This window comes from Schistocerca cancellata, chromosome 4 (genome assembly GCF_023864275.1).
Source record: "Schistocerca cancellata isolate TAMUIC-IGC-003103 chromosome 4, iqSchCanc2.1, whole genome shotgun sequence".
NCBI classification, from domain to species: Eukaryota; Metazoa; Arthropoda; class Insecta; order Orthoptera; family Acrididae; genus Schistocerca; species Schistocerca cancellata.
The window spans coordinates 181,114,888-181,137,998 of NC_064629.1; the positions used below are offsets into that span (position 1 = coordinate 181,114,888).

The 23,111-nt window shown below is 39.6% G+C and overlaps 1 protein-coding gene across 3 annotated transcripts in view; it reads left to right on the plus strand.

Annotated features, from left to right (window-relative positions):
* The window catches only part of LOC126184675 (guanine nucleotide exchange factor C9orf72-like), a 108,985-nt gene extending 90,478 nt beyond the window's left edge, over positions 1 to 18,507 (plus strand). For 2 of the 3 annotated variants that reach the window (XM_049927162.1, XM_049927161.1), the window contains 3 exons: positions 156 to 317; positions 9,834 to 9,984; positions 17,274 to 18,507. In XM_049927162.1, coding sequence (XP_049783119.1) covers positions 156 to 317; positions 9,834 to 9,984; positions 17,274 to 17,369 — 409 coding nt within the window. In that variant the 3' untranslated portion in view covers positions 17,370 to 18,507. The remainder of the gene's footprint in view (positions 1 to 155; positions 318 to 9,833; positions 9,985 to 17,273) is intronic. The other variant, XR_007536860.1, reaches the window with a different exon arrangement.
* The last annotated feature ends 4,604 nt before the right edge of the window (positions 18,508 to 23,111 follow it).

Consider the following 23,111-nt stretch of genomic DNA (forward strand, 5'->3'; position numbering starts at 1 on the left):
TATAGCTGATACAGAAATTCAGAACTGCAGTAACTGTAATATGCCATATCAGCCATAATTTTTGTACTTGGAAATCAAGCTCGCAACTCGTACAGTTTGTCTGCCACAATGTATATATTTTCTGCTTCAGTGATGTGTAATATATCTTATTACAGGAGTATACTGCATCCTGTGAAGGACAGTGCATCATTAGTTCAAGAACTGTTAAAGGACTTGAGAAGATTGCAGCCACCAGATTGGGCTAAAGTTGTGACATTATTTGTACAGAAGATCAGCACAATGGCACACTGTCTACTAAGTCAGATTCATTGCTTAAGGTAGGTTGAATCAACACACAGAGAAATTCTACATAGCTGAATATTGTATGAATATGCAATAACTATTTATTCTTATTTGAAAATAGCTTTCTGCATAAGCTATTCAGAAGCATAAGCTATTCAGAAAGGACATTAAACAGTCATGTAAAAAAAACACGGATCACTAGCGGGATTAAAATATCTTGTGAAAGAAAAAGGGAAATGTATCAGTTGGCAAGAACAAGTAGAGATCCGGCAGTAGTTGCACACTAAAAAACTACTCAAAATTAATAAGGAAAGTTTAAAAAAAAATCTGTGTGAAATGTGAGAAGTAAGTAATTCTGACAACATACTTGTATATATAGAATGTAGTGAAATGAGAGACAGGGTAACTAACCAAAGAACAGGATATGATCACTATTGAATTAAATGGAAGAGCTATAAATGATGAGGCAGGGCTAATAAATTTATGTAATAATCATTTGTTAAATATAGTAGAAAATACATAGCTAAACAGTTCAAGAGAAACACCACAGCAATATGTTAAAAAAGCAACATTCATAAAATTCAGTCATATGAATGTATCACCAACTTCTACCCCTGAAATTAAGAAAATTATTCATTCTCTCAAAAATAAAAGCTCATATGGACTTGATAGTGTCTCCAGCAGAGTGCTAAAGATTCGTTCCCATGTAATGAACCCTGTGTCGCAGCTCGTGGTCGTGCGGTAGCGTTCTCGCTTCCCGCGCCCGGGTTCGATTCCCGGCAGGGTCAGGGATTTTCTCTGCCTCGTGACGACTGGGTGTAGTGTGCTATCCTTAGGTTAGTTAGGTTTAAGTAGTTCTAACTTCTAGGGGACTGATGACCATGGATGTTAAGACCCATAGTGCTCAGAGCCAATAAACCCTGTCTTATCTGAAATGTGTAATACCTCAGTGACTCAAAGCATATTTCTAGAGAGATTTGCCTTTGTTAAACCCCTCTATAAGAAACATAATAGGAGAGATGTCAGTAACTGATCGACCTGTTTCACTGCTGGCATCATTTTTCAAAATTTTTGAGATGGTGATGTATTCTAGAATTGTATTCTACCTGAGCAACAATAATATCATCAGTGAATCACAGTTCGGATTTCAGAAGAGATGCTCTGCTGAGAATGCCTTTTACACATTCATTCACGAAATTTTACAAGCATTAAATTACGAAGTAGCACCGGTTGGTATTCTCTGTGACCTTTCTAAGGCATTTGTGTGAATCACAATATTCTCCTAGATAAACTGAAGTTTTATGGGATTGATGGTATAGCTGGATAATATCATATCCAAACAAAAGAATGCAGAAAGTTGTACTTTCTAATTCAACCAGTGTGATAAGGGAAGTTTCTTCTGACTGGAGAAATCACGCATGGTGTTCTCCAAGGCTCAGTCTTAGGTCTACCACGTTTCCTCATACATGTATATGATCTTCTGTCGAATATACAACAAGCAGAATTAGTTCATTTTCGTGTGACATTAACATTATAATCAATCCAAGAATAAATACATCAACTGAAGAAATGGTGAATAATGTTCTGAAAAGTTTCATTGACTGGTTTTCTGTGAATGGAATCACTCTGAATTTGAAAAAGACACAACATGTTCAGTACTGCACATATACGAGTACTACATTAATGATGAATGTAACACATTGTGAGGAACTAATAAGTAGGGCACAACAAAAGTTTTAGGTGTCCATATTGATGAGAATTTAAACCGGAAACAGCACGTTTTGGAACTCCTAAAACAATTTAGTTTAACCACATTTGCACATTGAATTATTGCACATCTTGGGGAGAGATAAATCAGTAAGTTGACATATTTTGCATATTTTCATTCAGTAATGTCATATTGAATAATGTTTTGGGCTAAGTCTCTGTAACAAAGAAAGTCTTCATTGCTCAAAAACATGCTATAAGAATTACACGTGTTGCTCATCTGCAGTCATCTTGTAGACACCTCTTCAAAGAGTTGGGCTTTCTGACTACTGCTTCACATCATATTTATTTCCTCGCGAAGTTTGTCGTAAATAATCCACTGAAGTTCAAAAAGAACAGTGAGGTACACAATTACAATACCAGAAGAAAAAATGGCATCCGTTACTCTACACTAAGGTTGTCTTTAACACAAAAAGTGTTGCATAATGCTGCAACTAAAATTTTTGGTCACTTACCCAGTCATTCAAAATATTTGATGGACACCTTAGTAAAATTTTGAAAACTATCTGAAAAAGTTTCTCCTTGGAAACTTCCTTCTGTTCCATGGAAGAATGTCTATTGTAATGTTTTAAATGTGGTGCATAGATTGTGCAAGTAATCCGTGGAACATTAAGCTAACTAACTAATGGTAACTGGACTCTCTTCCTCTGTGTTGTGTGACAGAGGCCATTTTATACCACTGTAAGCTGCTCCCTGACCTTTTTCGTTAGCATATGGAGTAAGAAGAAAATTACTGTTATGTACTTCTGCACTCAACTTGTTCTTAAGATGATCATTAATGTAGGATTTGCTGATAATGCCATGGTGTACAAGGTGTTGAACTTGAGTGACTATAGGAAGATACAGGATGATTTTGACAAAATTTTCAGTTGGTGTGGTGAATGGCAGCTAGCCCTAAATGTGGAAAAATGTAAGTTAATGGGGGTGAGCAGGAAGAACAAACCTGTAATATTCAGATGCAGTATTACTGGTGTCCAGCTTGAGACAGTCAAGTCATTGAAATATCTGGGTGTGACGTTGCAAAGCAATATGAAGTGGAACGAGCGTGTGAAAACTGTCATAGGGAAGGCATGTGGTTGACTTCGGTTTATTGGGAGAATTTTAGGGAAGGAAGATTGAAGGAAGACATCAAAGCAATTCAGAGGGGGGCTGCTAGATGTGTTACAGGTAGACTCAAACAAAACTTGTTAGGTAGATGCTTTGGGAACTCAAATGGGAATTCATGCAGGGAGGGCAGTATTCTTGAAACACTATTAAGAAAATTTAGAGAACCAGCATTTGAACCTAACTGCTGAAAAATTCTGCTCCTGCGAACGTACATCACGCTTAAGGACCACAAAAATAAGATCGAGAAATAAGGGCTCATATCGAGGCATACACAGAATCATTTTTCCCTCGCTCGGAAACAGTCACATCGTTAATGAAGAGTTTGAGGTGGTGACGTGTACACAAAACAATTGATTTACTAAATGTTCCGAAGTGGCTATCTATTAAAGTGTGTGACTGTATATTTGCATCCCACAGGTAGTTACAGATAAAGACAATAACAGAGAAGAAACCAAAAGTTACAAAGAAAATCTTTGAATGGGCAAATGAAACAGTAATTGTTCATGGAAATAAGTAAGCAAGAAATCAGCCTTAAGTGGAGGCACAAACAATTTGTGTTGTTGCCTTGCAAAAAAGTAATTAGCATTTCATCCTTCATGAGATATACACTTCTGACCTCTAAAATTATGACCCCTGCATTTTACCACTAAACACGTAAATGAGAATGACCAAATTAACAGTTGTCTTATTTATATACAAATGACACTGTTTCCTTATTGCACAAAATCAGATCATTTTTGAAAGGCATTTGATATCATATCACATTGGTGATAGTTAACTGAGATATGATCATACAGAATATTCTCTCAATATGTGGCTCGCTCAAGAGGTTTGAATGATAGAACTCTGTAATTTATAGCAGGTGACAGATGTTATGCAAAAGCAATATTGGTTGTGCAGTAAGAAATATTGATAGGGTCACTAATGTTATCAATAAGCATAAAAACTTATCAGATAATATCATAAGTACTTTGCTCGTGTGCTGATTATGCTCTTGTCTCAAAGAATTATCATTCACAGGATAGTTGTAGGAAAATGGAGAACAACTTACATTATTTCTAGTTAGTGTACAGAATGGTTGTACTCTTTCTAAACACACAAATGGCTGTAATAAAAGAAGGAAAATACGTGGGTCATATCTAGTTGCAATATTAGTGGTTAACTTCTGGTGCTTGTAACTGTATTGGTGTAATGCTGTATAAAATGGAGCAAATGTTTAAAATCAATAGTAGGGAAGGCAGATGGAAACGTGTAGTAGATCAATAAAGGAAACCATGTACTATACACTCAGGTGATGTATTTACAGTACTAAGCCCAGTGTTTGGCATTTTTATTGAGTATTAGTGACAGTAAAAATCAAAATAATGTCAAGAGACACGCTACTCTGCAAGTGCACTCAGTTAAAAGAAATTGGTATCGTTGGAAGAAAAGTGATACCCAACCCTCGTGGCTGTTTAAAATGGTGTGCTGAACTGGGATTTGAATTTGAGATGTCTGCCTTATGCAGGTATTGAGTATTAGTGACAGCTAACGTTGAAAGAATCAAAAGACGTGCCACTAGGATCAAATCATTCATGTAAATGCACATGGTGAATACAGATTAGAATTGTAGGAAGAATAGTGATACCAAAACTTCCTGATAGATTAAAACTGCATGTTGGACCAGGACTCGAATCTGGAACCTCTTGTCTTTTGCAGGTGAGTGCCGTGCCGACCAATCCGTCTGAGCGTAGCTCGTGTGACCCACCATTGCAGCTTTACTTCGGACAGTACCTTATCTTCTACGTTCTGAACTTTCTCCAGTGTACCTCCAAGTGCAGGCTAACACACAGTTTTAATGTGCCAGCAAGTTTCAAATCTGTGTGTACTCTGCCGCAGAGTGAAAACTTTGTTCCAGAAATAATTGATACCATTTTGCACAACTAAGTTACACAAATTTGAAGACCAAGTATTCGAGGAAGAGTGTGCAGTAATTCACGACACCTGGAGTCAGATTCAGATTTTGGATCTCGGCAGGCAAATCTATTCTATCCGAACAGTGAAAGCTTGGACTTTTGTGTGTCTCTCACTAGTTTTCCAAACCTGACAGAAGTCTATTAGTGAGAGAAAGGGAACTTCACCGGCAAAATGCAAAAATTTGTGCTGAGTAATTCAGTGTTATATATATATATATATATATATATATATATATACGTCTCAGGTAACAGAGCAAGTTTTAAATCTAACCTAAACTGATTTCCCCTGAACAACTCATTCACAGATGAATTTCTGTTGAAAAACTGGTAGCCTGTTAAAGAAAAAAACTAGTTTTTAAGTGCATTTGCATGACTAGGGCTAAAAATCTGTTATAACGTAGAGTTGAACACACATATTTCGAAACAATACAACACATATCAGTCACTGAGCGAGTAGACAAAGCAAGACGTGTGAACACTGTAACATTCGAATGAACACTGAGTCCAAGTCTAGCGGCCGCTGGTTGGCTGGCCGCTTAGGTGGCGTGGCTGCTGCATGGCTGGCAGACAGAGCCGCATGTAGACAACGCGCGTAATTGCGCGGCGGCACTTTGAATGATCGGCAAGTCACATCACTTTTCCCCCCTTTGAAATTATTGCACTGATCTTGATGGAGGTGGCCTGTAGTGTGCTAACATCCATAGGTGTTGTTTGACTGGCCGTAAAGTCTCGAGGAGGAGGCTTTCCGTATGGACGGAAGTGTCCCCGATGATACCGGATCGAGATGACAGGAGACGTAGGGGTCAAATCGGCTGGGGCTCTGTACATCAATCTGCCCGTTGCGGCAAGTCCAGTTGATATAACAGGAGACATGGGCGATGTGTCGGCGTCTGGAGGAGGAGGAGGAGGAGGAGGAGGAGGAGGAGGAGGCGAGTAGATCGGCTCTGACAGGTGATGGTCATCCGGTTCCTGCATGGGCACGTCTCCCGGTGGCGTCCATTCTTGTACTGGCACCAAGATGAAGGTGGGAGGGCTGCGTTGTGAGTAATGAGAGATGCCAAGATCCCGATCCCGAAGGGCCACAGGAATGGGCCGAGCCCAAAAACCTTAGGCAGAGCAGTGGGTTTGAACGTGATATGAGCTTCAAAGTCGTTCGCACGGCCTAACCCAGGAGAAAAGAGGGACGAAAATGTCGTCGACAAGGAATCCAATTGAGCATAAGGAATAGCATCAGAGACGATATTGACAGAGTCATCTATGGAGAACCCAAAAAAGCGAAAGGCATTGAAACCAAAAAGATTCTCTGCGTTACTCTGGTCGACCACAAATATGGGAACAGTGCGAACGACGGATTTGTAAGATACCTCAGCATTAAATTGTCCCAAGAGAGAAATCTTCCACTTATTGTACGTCTGTAATTGCAGAGTGACAGGTGATAGGAGTGGAGAACCCAACTGCAGATATGTCTGAGAATTAATTATAGTGGCAGCAGAACTGGTATCCACCTGCATGCGAACATGTCGACCAAGGATTTGGACAGTGAGGAATAACTTCCCTGAAAGGGAAGAAGTGCAATTGACAGACAACACAGAAGCAGAATCATCGTCACGGTCATGAACATCATGTATGTGGTCGGATTTGCAAACGGCAGACACATGACCCTTCTTTTTGCAATTGTGACACACAGCCCAACGTTGGGGACAGTCCTTCCGTGAATGTTTCGTAAAACACCGCGGACATGAAGGAAGTTGCCGTGGGTTTTGCTGCAGTTTCTTAGAGGGTTGTTTACGTGTAGGCCGAGGCTGCGCGTGGGAGCGTACTGCGGCCACATCGGCCGGCGGGGACGCACCGCACGCGCCGTCAACAGCGCACGGGGTTGTATTTCCCCGACGTCACCCCATGCTTCTATTTGCACCCCAGCGGCGCGAGAAATTTCAAAAGACCGCGCGATGGATAGGACTTCATCTAGAATCAGATTTGACAACTGAAGGGCATGTTGCCGAACTTCTTTGTCGGGCGCCGACCGGATAATAGCATCCCCGTACCATGGAATCGGCATAGGATTCTTTGTGAACGTCAGTAACAAATTGACACTTTCGACTGAGGCCTTGAAGTTCAGCAGCCCAAGTGTGATAGGATTGATGCGGTTGTTTTTGACAACGATAAAAGGCAACACGAGAGGCTACCACATGTGTTTGCTTTTGAAAATAGACAGACAGAAGTGAGCACATTTCAGCAAAGGACAAAGACGCAGGATCCTTCAAAGGAGCCAATTGCGACAACAACCAATACATTTGAGGTGAAATCCATGAAAGGAACAGAGACTTACATGGTTGTTCGTCCGTTACATGAAAGGCCAAGAAGTGCTGTCGAAGATGTTTTTCGTAATCAGACCAGCCTTCCGCCTTCTCATTGTAAGGAGGAAAAGGAGGTATAGACGACGACGAGAAATGCCACGCATTTGATGTCGCGACGAATTCGCGAATCGCCGATGTGAGAAGCGTTTGCTATTCAATGAGACCTTGCAATAGTTGCTTGACAGTAGCCATGGAAACCTGTGGGTCAACGATGAAAAGGAAAAGTCCCATCCTCGTCGCCAATTGTTATAATGGCAAGTTGAACACATATATTTTGAAACGATACAACACATATCAGTCACTGAGCGAGTAGACAAAGCAAGACATGTGAACACCGTAACATTCGAATGAGCACTGAGTCCAAATCTAGCGGCCGCTGGCTGGCTGGCCACTTAGGTGGCGCGGCTGCTGCATGGCTGGCAGACAGCGCCGCATGTAGACGACGCGCGTAATTGCGTGGCGGCACTTTGAATGATTGGCGAGTCACAACAAAATCATTGTGTTCATTAATGTTCACAGTAATCATGTGTACATCTCATGTAAATTGGCTCATTCCAAATTATTTGGATGAAAGAATCATTCGAGTGATCTGTGGAAGACATAGCTAACTAAGATGGAAGAATCGATTGTTTCTGAGGCATACGTGGGGAGTTGTACAGTAGAGCTTTGCCTTCTCGTCACAGTTACATGTAGCATATCAATAGTTTTGGTTTTATCAGACATCTCAAAAATTTTATCAAAGGCAAATTTGATAGAGCAAACTAACATATTATGTGACAGTATTGCTGGCCAAAATGGACCTTCAGAAAGTGAAGTGTGTGTGGCGCTGGAACACACTACCTAGCTTCTGGACCTAATGGTTCCTCCACCAGGGTGGGAAGAGGGATAGGCTGGGGAAGGCTAAAGAGGGAATTCAGGTCACCCTAACACCCCAGGATGAGAAAATCCCACCTGTAGAAAGGATGAGGGAAGACAAAATGTGAAGGGGGAGGTATCATAGAGAATAGGGATATTCGATTGTTCTAGTGACAATACATGCTACCACACAAATGGGGAAATCCCCTAACGTAAGTGACTTTGACAGATTTGTTTTGATCCAGCACATAAGAACAAGGATCTTGTAACTGGTAAAGGTGTTTGCCGGCTCACATGCTACTTTCCTGTGCATCTGTGGAAAGTGGTTGAAGGATGGTGAAGCCATAATGCGATGAGATCTCGTATGTCCATGCCTATTTACGGGAAGTGGTTGTCAGAGGCTTGCCTACTCTGTAAAGTGAGATAGGTGGCAGTCTGTTCCAAATTTGGAGATGGAGTATAGCGCCGGTGCAGGCACAAGTGTTTCAGAATATGCCATCCGGGGCACTCAGTTGACATGTGGCTCCAAAACAGGTGACACCCTTGGAACATGTCGCCTGGTTGTACAAATCATGTTTCTTGTTACAACAGATCTATGGTTGTGTTCATATATGTCATCATCTGGGCAAACAATTGCTCAAAATGTGCACCGTGGCGTGGATGTGGGCCGGTGGGGGAGCTATTGTGATAGCTGTGAACTATGCCAACATTATTGTGGACCAGTTGTATCCCTTCATGCTCAACGTCTTCCCTGATGGTGATGACATTTTCCATCAGGGAAACTGTCCATTTCATACATCCAAAATCGTACTTCTGTAGTTTAGGAGAATGGTAGTGAATTCACATCGTGAGGCTACCGAATTCAACTGATCTTAATCTGAAGAAACCCATCTGCAGAGCATCTTAAATAAATTATTTGTATCGTGAAAGATGGTAACTCCAATTTGTGTAATGTTTGTTGTATTATGTTGATTGAGATAATGTGTGTCTTTCACAGCTGTATATTTGCATTTGAAATAAGCTGCAGAAAGAAAAATATTCTGATATTGCTCATAACAGTTTAAGCATATCTGTCCATGTACATTTTTTGCAATGCTGGTTCTTCATCAGTAAATGGTAACAAGTTTCACAACTGTGTGTCTACACTGTGCACAAGATACTACTTTCATTTTTAACCCCAACTTGGTGTTCCAGTTGTTTGTTTACTTTCATTTTTAGTGATGCAAGATGGTAGCAAACAAAATTCTGTTGTAACATCTTTCAGTCTTCCTTGTTGTGTTTGTTTACATCTTTGCTTGCATTTTATTTGCACTTACTCTTGTAGGTAATGAGAAGCCAACAGTAATCTCATAGTGTTTCCCATTCTTTTGATGCTCACCTGTACATGTTGGCAGCTTTATGATGTAGAAAATTAAAAAAATAAATAAATAAAACTTGTGTTGTCTTTTTTTTGTCATTCATCAGTACCCAGGAGGACCAGGAAGAATTATTGTTATATTTTAATTCACAGATATGCTGAAATAGTTTCATCTTCTGTGTTTGGTTCTCCACCCCATCGTCACTTTTTGATGAAGTGCTTAAATCTTGAAGACAGTGACTTCCGCATTGTTCTGGCTGCAGCTGAAAAACTGAAGCCCGGAGTTTATTCATATATATTAAAGGTAAAATCTTTATACTATTTATGCAGAGAAATTTAACTAAAACATTGTATCATAAATGGAGGGCTGTTAATATGATATATATGTAATGCTTTAATTACTGTACATTGAAATTTTGAAAATCATTCACAATTGTGAATATATAGAGCTATCGAAAACCCTTTTTGTATATTTTGTTGAACTGAAAGCAGATGATGTAGCTGTAAGGAGATGGTACCTACATAATTACTGGTGCTCTCACTCCGACCCTCCCTTTCTTTCTCTCTCCCTCCCTCCCTCCCCTCTCCCCCTGCCCCTCTCTCTGCCCCCTCCCCCCTCTCTCTCTCTGCCCCCCTCTCTCTCTCTGCCCCCCCCCTCTCTCTCTCTCTCTCTCTCTCTCTCTCTCTCTCTCTCTCTCTCTCTCTCTCTCACCCCTTCCCCCTCTCTCACACTCCCCCGCCCCCCTCTCACACTCCCCCGCCCCTCTCTCACACTCCCCCGCCCCTCTCTCACACTCCCCCGCCCCTCTTACTCCCCCACCCCTCTCTCACTCCCCCACCCCGTCTCCCTCTTCCCCTCCCTATCTCCCCCTTCCCTCCCTCCCCTCCCCTTCCCTCCCTCCCCTCCCCTTCCCCATCTCCCCCCTTCCCTGATTCCCCCTCCCCACTTCCCCTTCCCCCTCCTCTCCTCCAAACACACTTAGGTGCCCTACCCCCCCTCCACACACACACACACACACACACACACACACACACACACACACACACCTTGTGGATTGGATCAAGACACATGGTGTTTCATAATTACTGAAACATTATGGGAACAGATTCAAGATCACTGAAGAATGTACGCAACTTACAGTAGCTGATATATAGGTAGCCTTAACAGTGGCAATTTTATCACTAAAACAAAGTTTGTCATGTAACATTTTGTGTAGAACTAACAGGAGGCACCATACATTAAGAAAAGTCAGCTACCTGATAGTAATTCAGGCCACTTCAAGGATGTGACAATGGTGTGGTAAGTGAAGTACTTGTGGGTAAAAGAAAGCATATGCAGCATTGCCGCATTCATAAATGTTGTTTTGGATGCAGTAATAATAAGTTAATCGTTGTAGTGCCAATAAGTGTGACCTAGGTTTTTGGTAAAAAGTGCTAGTCATGATCTTAACATGATGCCATTTACAGATGTTGTAACCACTCTGAAGGCAAAGAAAGATTTTGGTACTTCTGTACCATAACAAATGAGAATTATTAAGGGTATTACATAAAAATCTTGCTTTTGACTCTTGGTGTAAAATTTTGACTGCAAAATTTTGACTGCTCAAACATATGAATATTAATGCAAGTGAGGATGAATTTGCTGAAAGTGATTTCAAGTATCAGATATCCAGTGGTGGAGAAAACTCCTGATTTCATTCATCGAGTGACCGTTAAGCACCAGCGAGTGGTGAAGGGCCAAAATTTGAAGTGACTCACAGCAAGGTTGTGTTAGTAGGAACACAAGGAGTAGGAGTAGGTGACACAGCAAACAATCCACAGCCTCCAAGCTTCGTTTATGCAGACTCACCAGATTCTGTGTAGATTCCAGCAAATGCCACGCCCAATCGATTTTCCAGTGTGTTATATATTCTTCATTTAAAAAAATCAGGTTTTGGTCATCTAATGTAAACCTGGTCACACTGTGATGTTTGCTAATGTTCCAGTTACTGCTCTTAATTTTTACATTCTACATTATATTCAAAATTACACACATTACTGAACAAACGACCCCACAGCTAAATTTCAGGTTTTTGTGAATACTGCGAACCACGTTTTTCCTCCATCACGACACTGTACACCAACATCTGTGTGTTGACAAAACTCTTTGTTTGGTTGAAAGTAGCCTCACCGCTAAACCAATACCTTCCTAATAAACAATAATATGTGCCATGAAGTAGACTATGTAGTTATTATGAAAGTTCCACAAACATTACAACATTTTTTTTTTAAATCATTTCATCTCTTCATATCTAGCCCAACAACAGAAAAGCATCATTCTTTTAACACATACCTTACAGGTGCAATGAGAAGAAATAGAAAATACTTGCCTTGTGGTCATCTGTCTACATGTACTGTAGGTCAGGTAAAGAATTTAAGAAAACTTGTGCTTCTCTGTGGATTCGTGTGCAATAAATCAGTCAGTCATTCTTGCTTACTAGTACATCTCCTATGCTTCATTCTAAGTAAAAAAAACTGTTCTCAGTTGCCTTTCATTAAAATACCAGGCATAATAAATATGTTGCTGGCATTCACTAACAAAAGGCATACTATTATTTAGATGAACAGGTGTCTGTCACATTGTGAAAGAAAGTTGTTTTCAGTATCATTGCTAGAACGTTATGAAAACCACATATTTTATGTAAAGAAAGCCTAATCCCAACTGGGAAATCAGTGTCACAGCTGAAGTCCAACAATGAAATGATTTGCGAACCAGCAAGGGTTTCAAATAAGGAATTAAAGCTCCAGTACAATTCTCATGGATACGTGTCCTAACAGCAGTAGCACTTTAATGTGATATTTTGAGGAAACACTTTTTATTAAAAGGGTAAAACTATCAGTAAATACAACCTCAAAATGGCCATTTCCTGTTGAATACAAAAGTCAAATAATTGGATTTATCAATTGCCATATATTCTTGAGAGTCAATGGAGAAACAGTTAGGACAGTAGCTATAATTAAATTATATACACTGGTGTGCAAAATGTATGGACAAAAATAACTATCGCTTGTTACAAAAATAACTATCGCTTGTTTGACACTGCCAAGTAAGAAGGAAGGAAGGAAGGAAGGTTGGTTGGTTTTGATGTCCCGTCGACATCTAGGTCATTAAAGATGGAGCACAAGCTTGGATTGTGTCAAGGATGGGGAAGAATCCATCCTGGTATTTGCCTGGAGTGATTTAGGAAAATCACAGAAAACCTAAATCTGGATGGCCAGACTCGGGTTTGAACCATCGTCCTCACAAATGGTAGTCCAGTGTTCTAACCACTGTGTCACCTCACTGGGTGTCACTGCCAAGTAACATAGCTCAATGAAACTTGAACCATACATAGAAAGAACTGCTACAGTGTAGTACAGTAGGGAACTGAAAGAAATATGGAGTGAGATGAATGATATCGTGCTTTTGTCTCGGACAGTAGTTGCTATAAAGTTCATGCTTGATGGGATTTAAATAAGGGGAACAAGCAAGCCAGTCCATTCACCAATTATCCTATCATTCTAAGACTTCCTCCACCTCTACTGTTCAATGCTTGTGCACAATGTCCTCCACAAAAATGAAATCGGGGCCAAATGTACTTCTGAAATACACGTGTGGGGAAGGAGTACAGTGTCATAACAACATTGCCCAATGATTGTAACGTGTTGAAATATTTGGAGGACTGTACACCAATGCAACATTATTCCTCTCCACATGACGATGACTCAAGCACGAAAATGGTCATGTTTGACAGTGTTCCTGGATGCATTACATGTTCCCACATATCTCTATGTAATGCACCTGGGAATATTGTCAGACATGATCATTTTGGTGGTGCAGATGATATGGTGTGAAGAGGCAAATGTTGCATAGGCATACTGGCCTCCAATTCTTTGTACACAATACACGGATAAACATTATTGTGGTACTGTACTCCGTCCCTCCGTCCCAACGTGCATCTTTTCCAGGTTGCATTTAGTCCCGACTTCATTTCATTGGATGACAATGAGTGACCTCATCAAAGAGCACAGGTGGAGGAACTCTTTGAACAAGACTATATTCAATGAATGGACTTGCCTGCTCACTCCCCCTCCTTAAATCCCATCGAGCACGTGTGGGACACATAGGGAGATGTATTGAAGCCCAATGACCATCCAAGAGTTGTCAGCCATGCTGGTGGAGGAATGGAACACCCTACCACAAGAACTCCTTACCAACCTTGTGACCAGCATGGGAGCACATTGCAGAGTGTGCGCTGCCATCTATGGTTATCACACACCATATTAAGAATTGTGTCCTGCCTTTTGTATTGTGCAGGGGCCATCAGGAATCACTGCGACTTTAGTTTAATTATTGTCTTTGAATAAAAATGCCGCCTGTTCATCTCATTGCATATTTCCTTCGGTTGCCTTCTGTACTTTACTGCACCAGTTCTTTCTATGTGTATATATAGACCAAGTGCCATCAAGCTATATTACTTGGCACTGACACATCACACAAAAGTTACTTTCATTTATAAGTTTTGCATACCAATGTCAAAAGTGGTGGTGGTGGTCATGATGGTGTATATAGTAGAGAGGAAAATAGCTTATGTTTGAAGTGAAAAAGACTATTTTAAGTGAAAATGCACCTATATAGTCCTCTTTCAACTTAATGCAATTTTGTCCCATGTTTTTTCCAGTGATTACTCCGGTCGCAGGTTCGAATCCTGCCTCGGACATGGATGTGTGTGATGTTGTTAGGTTAGTTAGGTTTAATTAGTTCTAAGTTCTAGGCGACTGATGACCTCAGAAGTTAAGTCGCATAGTGCTCAGAGCCATTTGAACCATTTTGATTTTTTTCCAGTGATTAGATCCATCACTGAATTGTGATTCTGAAACATCTGCAAAATACATTTGCCAACCTTTTCATCCAACTCAAAAATATTCCCTCAAAATAAAGATTTATATGAACTTTGCCATGTTGCAAGGCAGTTGGGATTGATGTCTGTAGCTGTGTTATGAAATTTAATACTTTTTTTGGCTTTGGTCACATGTTAAGGTTTTTTTAAGAGTGTTATTAAAATTTATTGATTTGAATGGAGAGCTACTAGTTTAAAAGCTTTACAAACAAAACTGTAACCTTAAATTGAATTGCCTCTTCATGTACTACTTATTATGCAGCTAGTTTCCATGCAAAAACCAAATTTTGTTGATACCAATGCAGTCTAACTGCCAGAGCAAGAAAGTTTCTGATTTGCCTAGCACAAAAAGGTAATTGTGAACTGTTCGTGAGTAAGGTTTCAAAATATTTTCAGAACTAAAGGACAAGAGGAAGTACAATTTCTTCAGTTTTAGGTTAATTGAATTTCAGACTTACATTCTGTGGCCATCATGATAAGGGAAGTATGTTTGTGTTGAAATGCCAGGCGACTGATCCGAGGTTCATTGATCTTGGAATTAACTGTGCTTGAAGTTCGTCAGTGTGTTAATGGTTCTTGCAGTGGGACAGAACAGGTGACATATCAGTAATGTATAACACAAAAATTAATGCACCAAATACTGTTACCATATTTACCCAATTAAATAAGACAAGGTTCTTTTGCCAAATTCATCATTCGAAAAATATGGGAGTGGTCTTGATGTTTGCAGATTAAACTACTAATGCTGAGGTCAACGTTTTTATGTGGTGTGGTAGATTAGTATAGAATTCATCTTGCATTGACAAATCAAGCTTTGATTGTTGAGATCATGTGAAGATTTAGTTTGAAGAATTCGAGAAGGTCGTGTAGTCTCAAAAAATTGTTAACACTAGCATTTGTATTCCTGTCACTGATGCAGTCAAAGGCAGTGTCTGGTATGACAACGATTTGTTTTGATGTTCTACTATTTAATATTTTAGTTCTTTCTTTTGCAAGGATTCTTTTTCCTTCATGTGAGACTAGCAAATGCAGTAACTGGCTGTTAATTATCCATCATGTAATTATAGGCTGGCCACTGTTGCGCCTGCGCTGCACAGGTCAAAGATTTTGAGAGGATGAGCTCCATGATGCTGCATCAATGAGGTTAGACTCTGTTCTAACCTTCTTGTGCTGCATATACATTGTTCTTTTTTTTAACAATGCATTACTGTTCTCTCTCTCTCTCTCTCTCTCTTTTTTAGAAAGGTGTCACAAAATAATAATACTTAGCAATTACCTCCAGTGTAACATCAATTTTATGAAAATATATCCAGCCATATTAATGTGACCATCTGTCAGAATCCTGAATAACCATCTTTCACAACACGGACAACTGTGAAACCTGTTGTAAGAAAGTCAGTGCAGTTCTGGAAGGTACTGATATGGATGTGGAGCCATGCCATCTCCAGAAACGTGACCAGCTGCGCTAGGTTTCTCTGTTGAGGATCTGTGACACATACAGTCCAATCAAGGTGGTCCCATAGATTTTCAGTTGGATTTAAATCTGGAGTGTTTGGTGCTGCCGGCCGCGGTGGTCGTGCAGTTCTAGGCGCTGCAGTCCGGAACCACGGGACTGCTACGGTCGCAGGTTCGAATCCTGCCTCGGGCATGGGTGTGTGTGATGTCCTTAGGTTAGTTAGGTTTAATTAGTTCTAAGTTCTAGGGGACTGATGACCTAAGATGTTAAGTCCCATAGTGCTCAGAACCATTTTTTTGTTTGGTGCTCAGGGTGTTACGGTAAGCTCATCCTTGTACTCTTTGAACCATGCAGTTGTGTAACACGGTGAACTGTCCTGCTGGTTACATTTGCTGTACGGTCATTGAGGAAACACTGTTAATAACCTGTTGTTCCTCTGGGTGGTCAGTTGCTTAACAGTTGCATGTCTGTTCGCCTGTACACATCTCCACAGCCACCGTTCTCCCCAGTCATCTATGGCCTGGTTTTGGATAGCACTGTTTTACCATGCACAGTATACTTTAGCCATGGCAGCAGAAGAACAGTTTACAAATCTAGCTGTTTCAAAAATGCTTCTGGCCTTGGCCCAAAAGCTGATGATCGTGCCCTTTTGTACGTCAGATAAATTGTTCATTTCCCCCTTGTCCAAATGTAGACAATAAATGGCGTAATTTTAGAATACGTGTAATTTTCACTTTTTTAGGCAGACGCTTTATATCAGCAAAGCCCTTTTTTAATTTTGATTAGCAGCAATATGTTAAAAATAAAATTTCCTGAAGGAACCTCTTAAAAAAGGGGGGAGGGGGCGGGGGGGGGGGGCATCTTATACTCGGGTAAATATGATAATTAAGAAAAAGAGTTTTTGTTGTAAGTTGTTATTATGGAATAGAACCAGTGTTCATACTAGAAAGAAAGGGAGAACACTATCATTGAAAATGCAGTCATCTTTTAACAGAACTAGAAACATACTGTGGACAAATAAAAATAGAAAAATTGGTAGTCCAGAGGCAGGTGGTAGAAAGCTACCAGTATTTGAGAACTTATTAAAAACATAATGGTGCACTTAAAGATTCTGAAATGGGAATACAGCACTCTTTTTGGAAACATTTTTCTTTGGGGTATTATTCTTTTACACCGGTACTAATAACTGGAAGCTAAATTATGCTTTCTATTTTACAGCCACTGCAACTGCCGAGAGAGGATACACGGAGCCAGATGCAACAGATATGGCTACAGGAAGTTCCTTTTGTTGAAACGCATCCCCATGACTCCTAAACCTTGTTATTTGTTACAGTAAACTTGTGTAAAACTTTGGCTTTCAATTTATAAATTCTTAGAGTTCACTGTAGCATTATTTGCCTGGCTGTGAGGAATATTTGGTTGTTTGTCATGTTATGAAAGCTCAGAGTTATTTTAAATGTTAACATTGTTCTATTGTTGTATATCTTTGAATAAGGTTATTGTATTTTAGAGGTTTAAGACAAAGAAATGTTCAAAATATTTTTAATTGAGACAATACTACATAACATTTCAATAACATTTCAATGAAAAAACTGAAAATGAAAACAAATTTTTTATTTTGTAACGCAATAAGTAATTAGCAGTAGTGTGGAAAGGGCAGATTGTTACTCCCCACATTAAGGTGGCACTGAGTCACAGACAGGCACAGCGAAAAATAATACTGTAAATATTTAAGTTGGTGGACAAAATCCATGCTCAGAAGCGCGCACACACACACACACACACACACACACACACACACACACACACACACACACACACACACACACGGCCACTGTCTCCAGGTGCTAAGGTCCAATTGTGACTGCATCTGATGTGAGCAGCAGTGCACTGGATTGGGTGGTACAGGTAAGGAGGAGTTATGTAATTGGATGTGCACTGGATAGCAGAATAGGGGTGAGGGAGGAAAGATGGTAGTGCTGCCTTTGTGGATGTGCAGGGGCATGTTAGGGACGGGATACGGCTGCTAGGTGCAGCATCAGGAAGCTGTGCTGAAGGGGGCAGAAGTACAACATAAGAAAGGGCTTGTAGGCACATTGGCGTGATAGAGGTGTATGTGTGTACTGCTGTGGGAGCAGGGTACATTTTACCAAGTGTGTGTAAGTTGTTGTTGTTGTTGTTGTGGGTAAGCACTATTTCTGAGGAAGGACATTCTCAGGAAGCTTATATATTTCTAGTATTCTTTTTATTGTACCTGTCTGCAGTTCAATACTTCCTTTATGTGTTAAGTAGCAATCTCATCCTTTCTACATTGTTGTTATCCCCTCCTGGACTTTCTGCAATCAGAAATTAATTTTATCTCCAGTTAGCAGTTGTTGTTGTCGTCATCATTGTTGTTGCTGTTGTTCTTGTTGTGTTTGTAAAATAGTCTTCTTTTTTTTTTTAAAAAAAAAAAAAAAAAAGTAGTAGTGTATGTGTATTAAATGAAATATTCCAACTGTGATTCTATAGTGTTTTGTAAATTAAAAAGTGCTCAGAAAATTTACTGAAATTATATAATCCTATTAAAAATAAATTTATCCATACAGAAATACTCATTTCATCTTTTCAGTCCCATAAAAAGTGTCTTTACTGAACACTGTGATGATACAACGAAATCTCTACTTGAAGTGCTATAGGTACGGTAATGCACGCTCACTGCCCCTTCCTCCAGGTGCTTTGGTTGTGTTTACATGTGCCACCACACTGCTAATCCCTTTGTGTTCACGCATTTTAAGTTGTGGTGACAGATACCATAGTGCTCTTGATGTGTTAATGCACTGAGTCACAGTTCTTCTGCTATAGTTTTGTGTTGCTATTTTCATATAAGTTTTTTGTCCAAGGTTCAGTTTTGCAAATAAATCGTGAAGATTCTCACTAAAAGCAACGTGAGAATTTTCTTTTCACTGGCGATGATAGTGATGAGTCTTCGACAGGCCTTCGAAGGAACAATCATAAGCCGTGTATCTCTGTATGTGTCTACAAGACATAGAAGTCCGTGTGTGTGTGTGTGTGTGTGTGTGTGTGTGTGTGTGTGTGTGTGTGTGTGTGTGTGTGTGAGAGAGAGAGAGAGAGAGAGAGAGAGAGAGAGAGAGAGAGAGAGAGAGATTGAAGTTTATGAGAGAGAGAGAGATATATTGAAGTTTATGAGGAGGCTGCAAGCTAAGTGGTTTTAGTTCATTTATGCATGTGTTGAACAATTCAGCTTCAGAATGCAAGTGTGGATTAGAAAGTTTCAAACATCTCCTCATTTTTCCTGGTTAGTTGTAACAGACGATGTGATAAAAGTCTATAGCAGTTCAAATAAGTAGATTTTATTTATACAGAAAGACAAATATGCCAGAATCAGTACATTTTTGATTGTCAGTGTGGAAAGAAATGGAATTTGAGGAACTGTATTCTGCCTTTTGTTATTTGTCTACCTATGGCTCACGTGGAAAAACTGAAAATTAATGACTGCTATTGGTCCAGAGACATACTCTTGAACATACCAATTTTCAGTGAAATTATGTCGAGAGACTTTCGCTGTTAATTCTGAAAATTCTTTACTGTAGTGACAATGCTGGCCATAATGAAGGAGAAAAGTTGTACAAAATTGAAAACATTGCTGATAAAGTTAATAGAACATTTCAAAAGTGCATTCAGCCATATCAAAATCCCTGCCTATTGTTGTTGTTCAAAGGCTGATTATTTTTCAAACAGTATAGGCCTTCCAAACTATGTAGGTTTGGAATAAAAACCTTTATGCTGTGCTGCATTGTCAAAACCATATTGTTTTTCAAAGGTTGATTATCTTTCAAATAGTATAGATCATCCAAACAATGTGGGTTTGGAATAAAAATGTTTATGCTGTGTGACTGTTAGGCTGGTTTCAATAACAAAGCCATATTTGGAATGGGAACACACTTAATGTTGGTAATTGATATTTGAGCCCATACCTATTCCTCAAGCTTCAAATCATGGAAAAACTGCATGTGGTACTGTTCATAGAAATAACTGTAATGTGGCAAAACTGCAGGACAAACAGAAATGAGGAGAAAACCAGTTTATGTCTATTGACATAATGCTTGATATGAAGTGGAATCACATTAGAGAAGTGGAGATACTCATCACCTATAACACCAAAGGAATCACTGATGTGGGAAGGACTGACAGGAACAATATTAAAAGATCAAGAAACCATGATATGTTGTATATTGCAACACAATAGTGGGAACTGTTAACTGCATTGATACACTACTGAGTTTAATCAACTCAGAACAAAAGCCTGTGTAGTAGTACAGAATATTCTTTTCCACATACTGAACCTGTTCTGTTTCTATGTTCATGTTCTCCACAGATTAAACCGACAGAGGTGGCGCAGTGGTTAGCACACTGGACTCGCATTCAGGAGGACGACTGTTCAATCCCGTGTCTGGCCATCCTAATTTAGGTTTTCCGTGATTTCCCTAAATCGCCCCAGGCAAATGCTGGGATGAGTCCTTTGACAGGGCACGGCCATCTTTCTTCCATAATCCAATGAGATCGATGACCTCACTGTTTGGTCTCTTCTTCCAAATCAACCCAACCCTTCACAGATTAGTAACAGAGTTAAATATGCCAATTGCAGAGTTTTATCTGTATGGTAAGAGAATTTGTTGAATCTTACACCACAGAATGGAGAAAAGCTGCCAGAGGAAGAAGTGCTCAGATGACAAGAACCCTTTATGAGTTACTGGGAGGCATTTTCCAAATACTATTGATAGCCAGAACTGAAAGAAAGGTAAGTCAATGGGCAGACTCACAGTTTGCTCTGGAGAAGTGCCCCAAAAAACCAGGTATGACAGCAGAACGTGCAATATACCAGTATATACTGTGCCATTTTTAGGCTTAAATAAAAAAAAATCATTAACCATTGGTGATTAAATTATGTTGCTACTTCTCTAAAACTGTTAAACACAAAATAAAAACAATTTTTTTAACTTCATCAATACTGGTCCAGGACCTGGACACAAAGGAGGATGGAAAATATGTACAGGAATTTTAAAAGATATTTGAACAGTTAGATAAAATGACTTTGAGACTGTTATACATATGAATTACTGTGCTGACAAACTATCGAAATTCATAGATTTAATATGTCATACCTATTTAGTACCTGAAGTGCAAAAATTAAAAACAAAACACACATTGAGCAAATGAAACAAAATTATATATAATCATCTATCTCCAATACACAACTGTCATTCGGAAACCAACAAAAATAATTCAGATATCAGGATTGTTTGATCTTGAAAGTTCCGTAGGGAAATATGTGCTCAAAATGTTATGGTGGTAAACTCTCAAAGAATTTTATGGTGCATAAACATCTTGCCTTGAACGCTGTTAATGTGCTAAGGCAGACAAACAGGAATGTTTGGATAATTCAGATTCTGCATGTGTTTTATCTCATAAGATATGTACGATAAACTAAAAATCATTACAAAAATGGAAATTTCTGGATGCAGCATTACATAGAATAAGGGAAAGGCAACCTCTCACCAATAGCAGATTGAATATGGAGCACAGAAACACATAACAGAAAATAGCGTTCACACTAACTTTTGAACACTAGCTCTTTTTCTAGCGAATATACACACAACCACACAGACACCCAAATGTACACTCCCATAGCCTCAGCAAGACTAAACTGAAAATTAAACATCATTGTGTCAAGGAAAGCTCAGTTGCAGTCAACCATTACCTTGTCTTACTGTATGGGAAACCTCAGGGGAGATAAGTTTGGGTCCCGAAGAAATGTGAAGTCATGCAAGGCAATACTTGACCTTTTGAAGTACCTTGGAAGATAAACTGAAGAAAGGGAACACACATTTTATAACATTTGTAGATTTAGGGTGAGGTTTTTGAACCAAATAAAACTGACAAAGCTGTGCACAGGGTTAAGTTTGTTGTATATTTTAAATGTAAATTTTTGATTATATGGGAAACATTCTTGGCAAAGGTAGAAAGCTGCACAAATTTTGTACATTTTAAACAAGGAATCACCTGACATGCCAGTCTTTAGGAAACTTATGAGTGAAAAGAAGTTTCATCTTTTGTTGCAAGTTCTCCACTTTGCAGATTTCTTACTTCTTAAATACTGTGAATAGACAACTATTCAAAGTACAATCAGTTATGGAATATTTGAGTTGCCTGATTCACATTAATTTATACACTACAAAAGAACATAACTAGTGACAAATCCCTGTTGCTCTTTGAAGCACACCTTAGATGGAAGCATTATACCCCTTCATAACTTAACAGATTTGGCATAAACACTTCTTTATTGTATGAAAGCTGTTCCTGACATGTATATGGCACTTTATTTTTTACACTGGAAAATATATTTTAGTATCTGAACTGGTGTACACTACACTGTTGGCACAGACACTTCAAAGGCCAAAGGTGGCTTGTTGAAGATAGGGGAACAGAGCCTTGTGAGAGTAAATGAAAACTTGCCCTGTGAATGAAACTATGAGAAGCAGAAAATCCAAATCCTCGTACAGACATGCATGGGAGTAACTCAGCACATGGCCAGCCATCAGCTGAGCACTAGACAACAATACGAGATGCAAGGTGAGGTCTGTGGTAATTGAACCCAGTGTAAGCGCCGACCTGTTCAGCAGGTAAACATCTTCATCAGCAGGTAAACATCTTCATCAGCAGGTCTGCACGTACTACGCACCACGTGTACCCTCCATGGCAGGTTTATGCACTATTCTGTGGCACAACCCAGGCCAGCTCCTCTGCCTCCACTGCGATGTACAGTGGTGGGGAGACTAAAGAGACAAATGATGTCAGTTGTTATACTGATAAGAAAATAAATTCTTGAATTGCTTTGGAGCTTGCTTATGATTTGTTCAGACAGGATTACTGCATTTACCTTGACAACTGGAACTTAAGTCCAGATTTGGTTGACAAACTAACAAATAAGAATACAGAGCTTGTCGGCACTTGCAACAAAACAGAAAGTAGCTGTCCAACTTCATGAGCAATGAA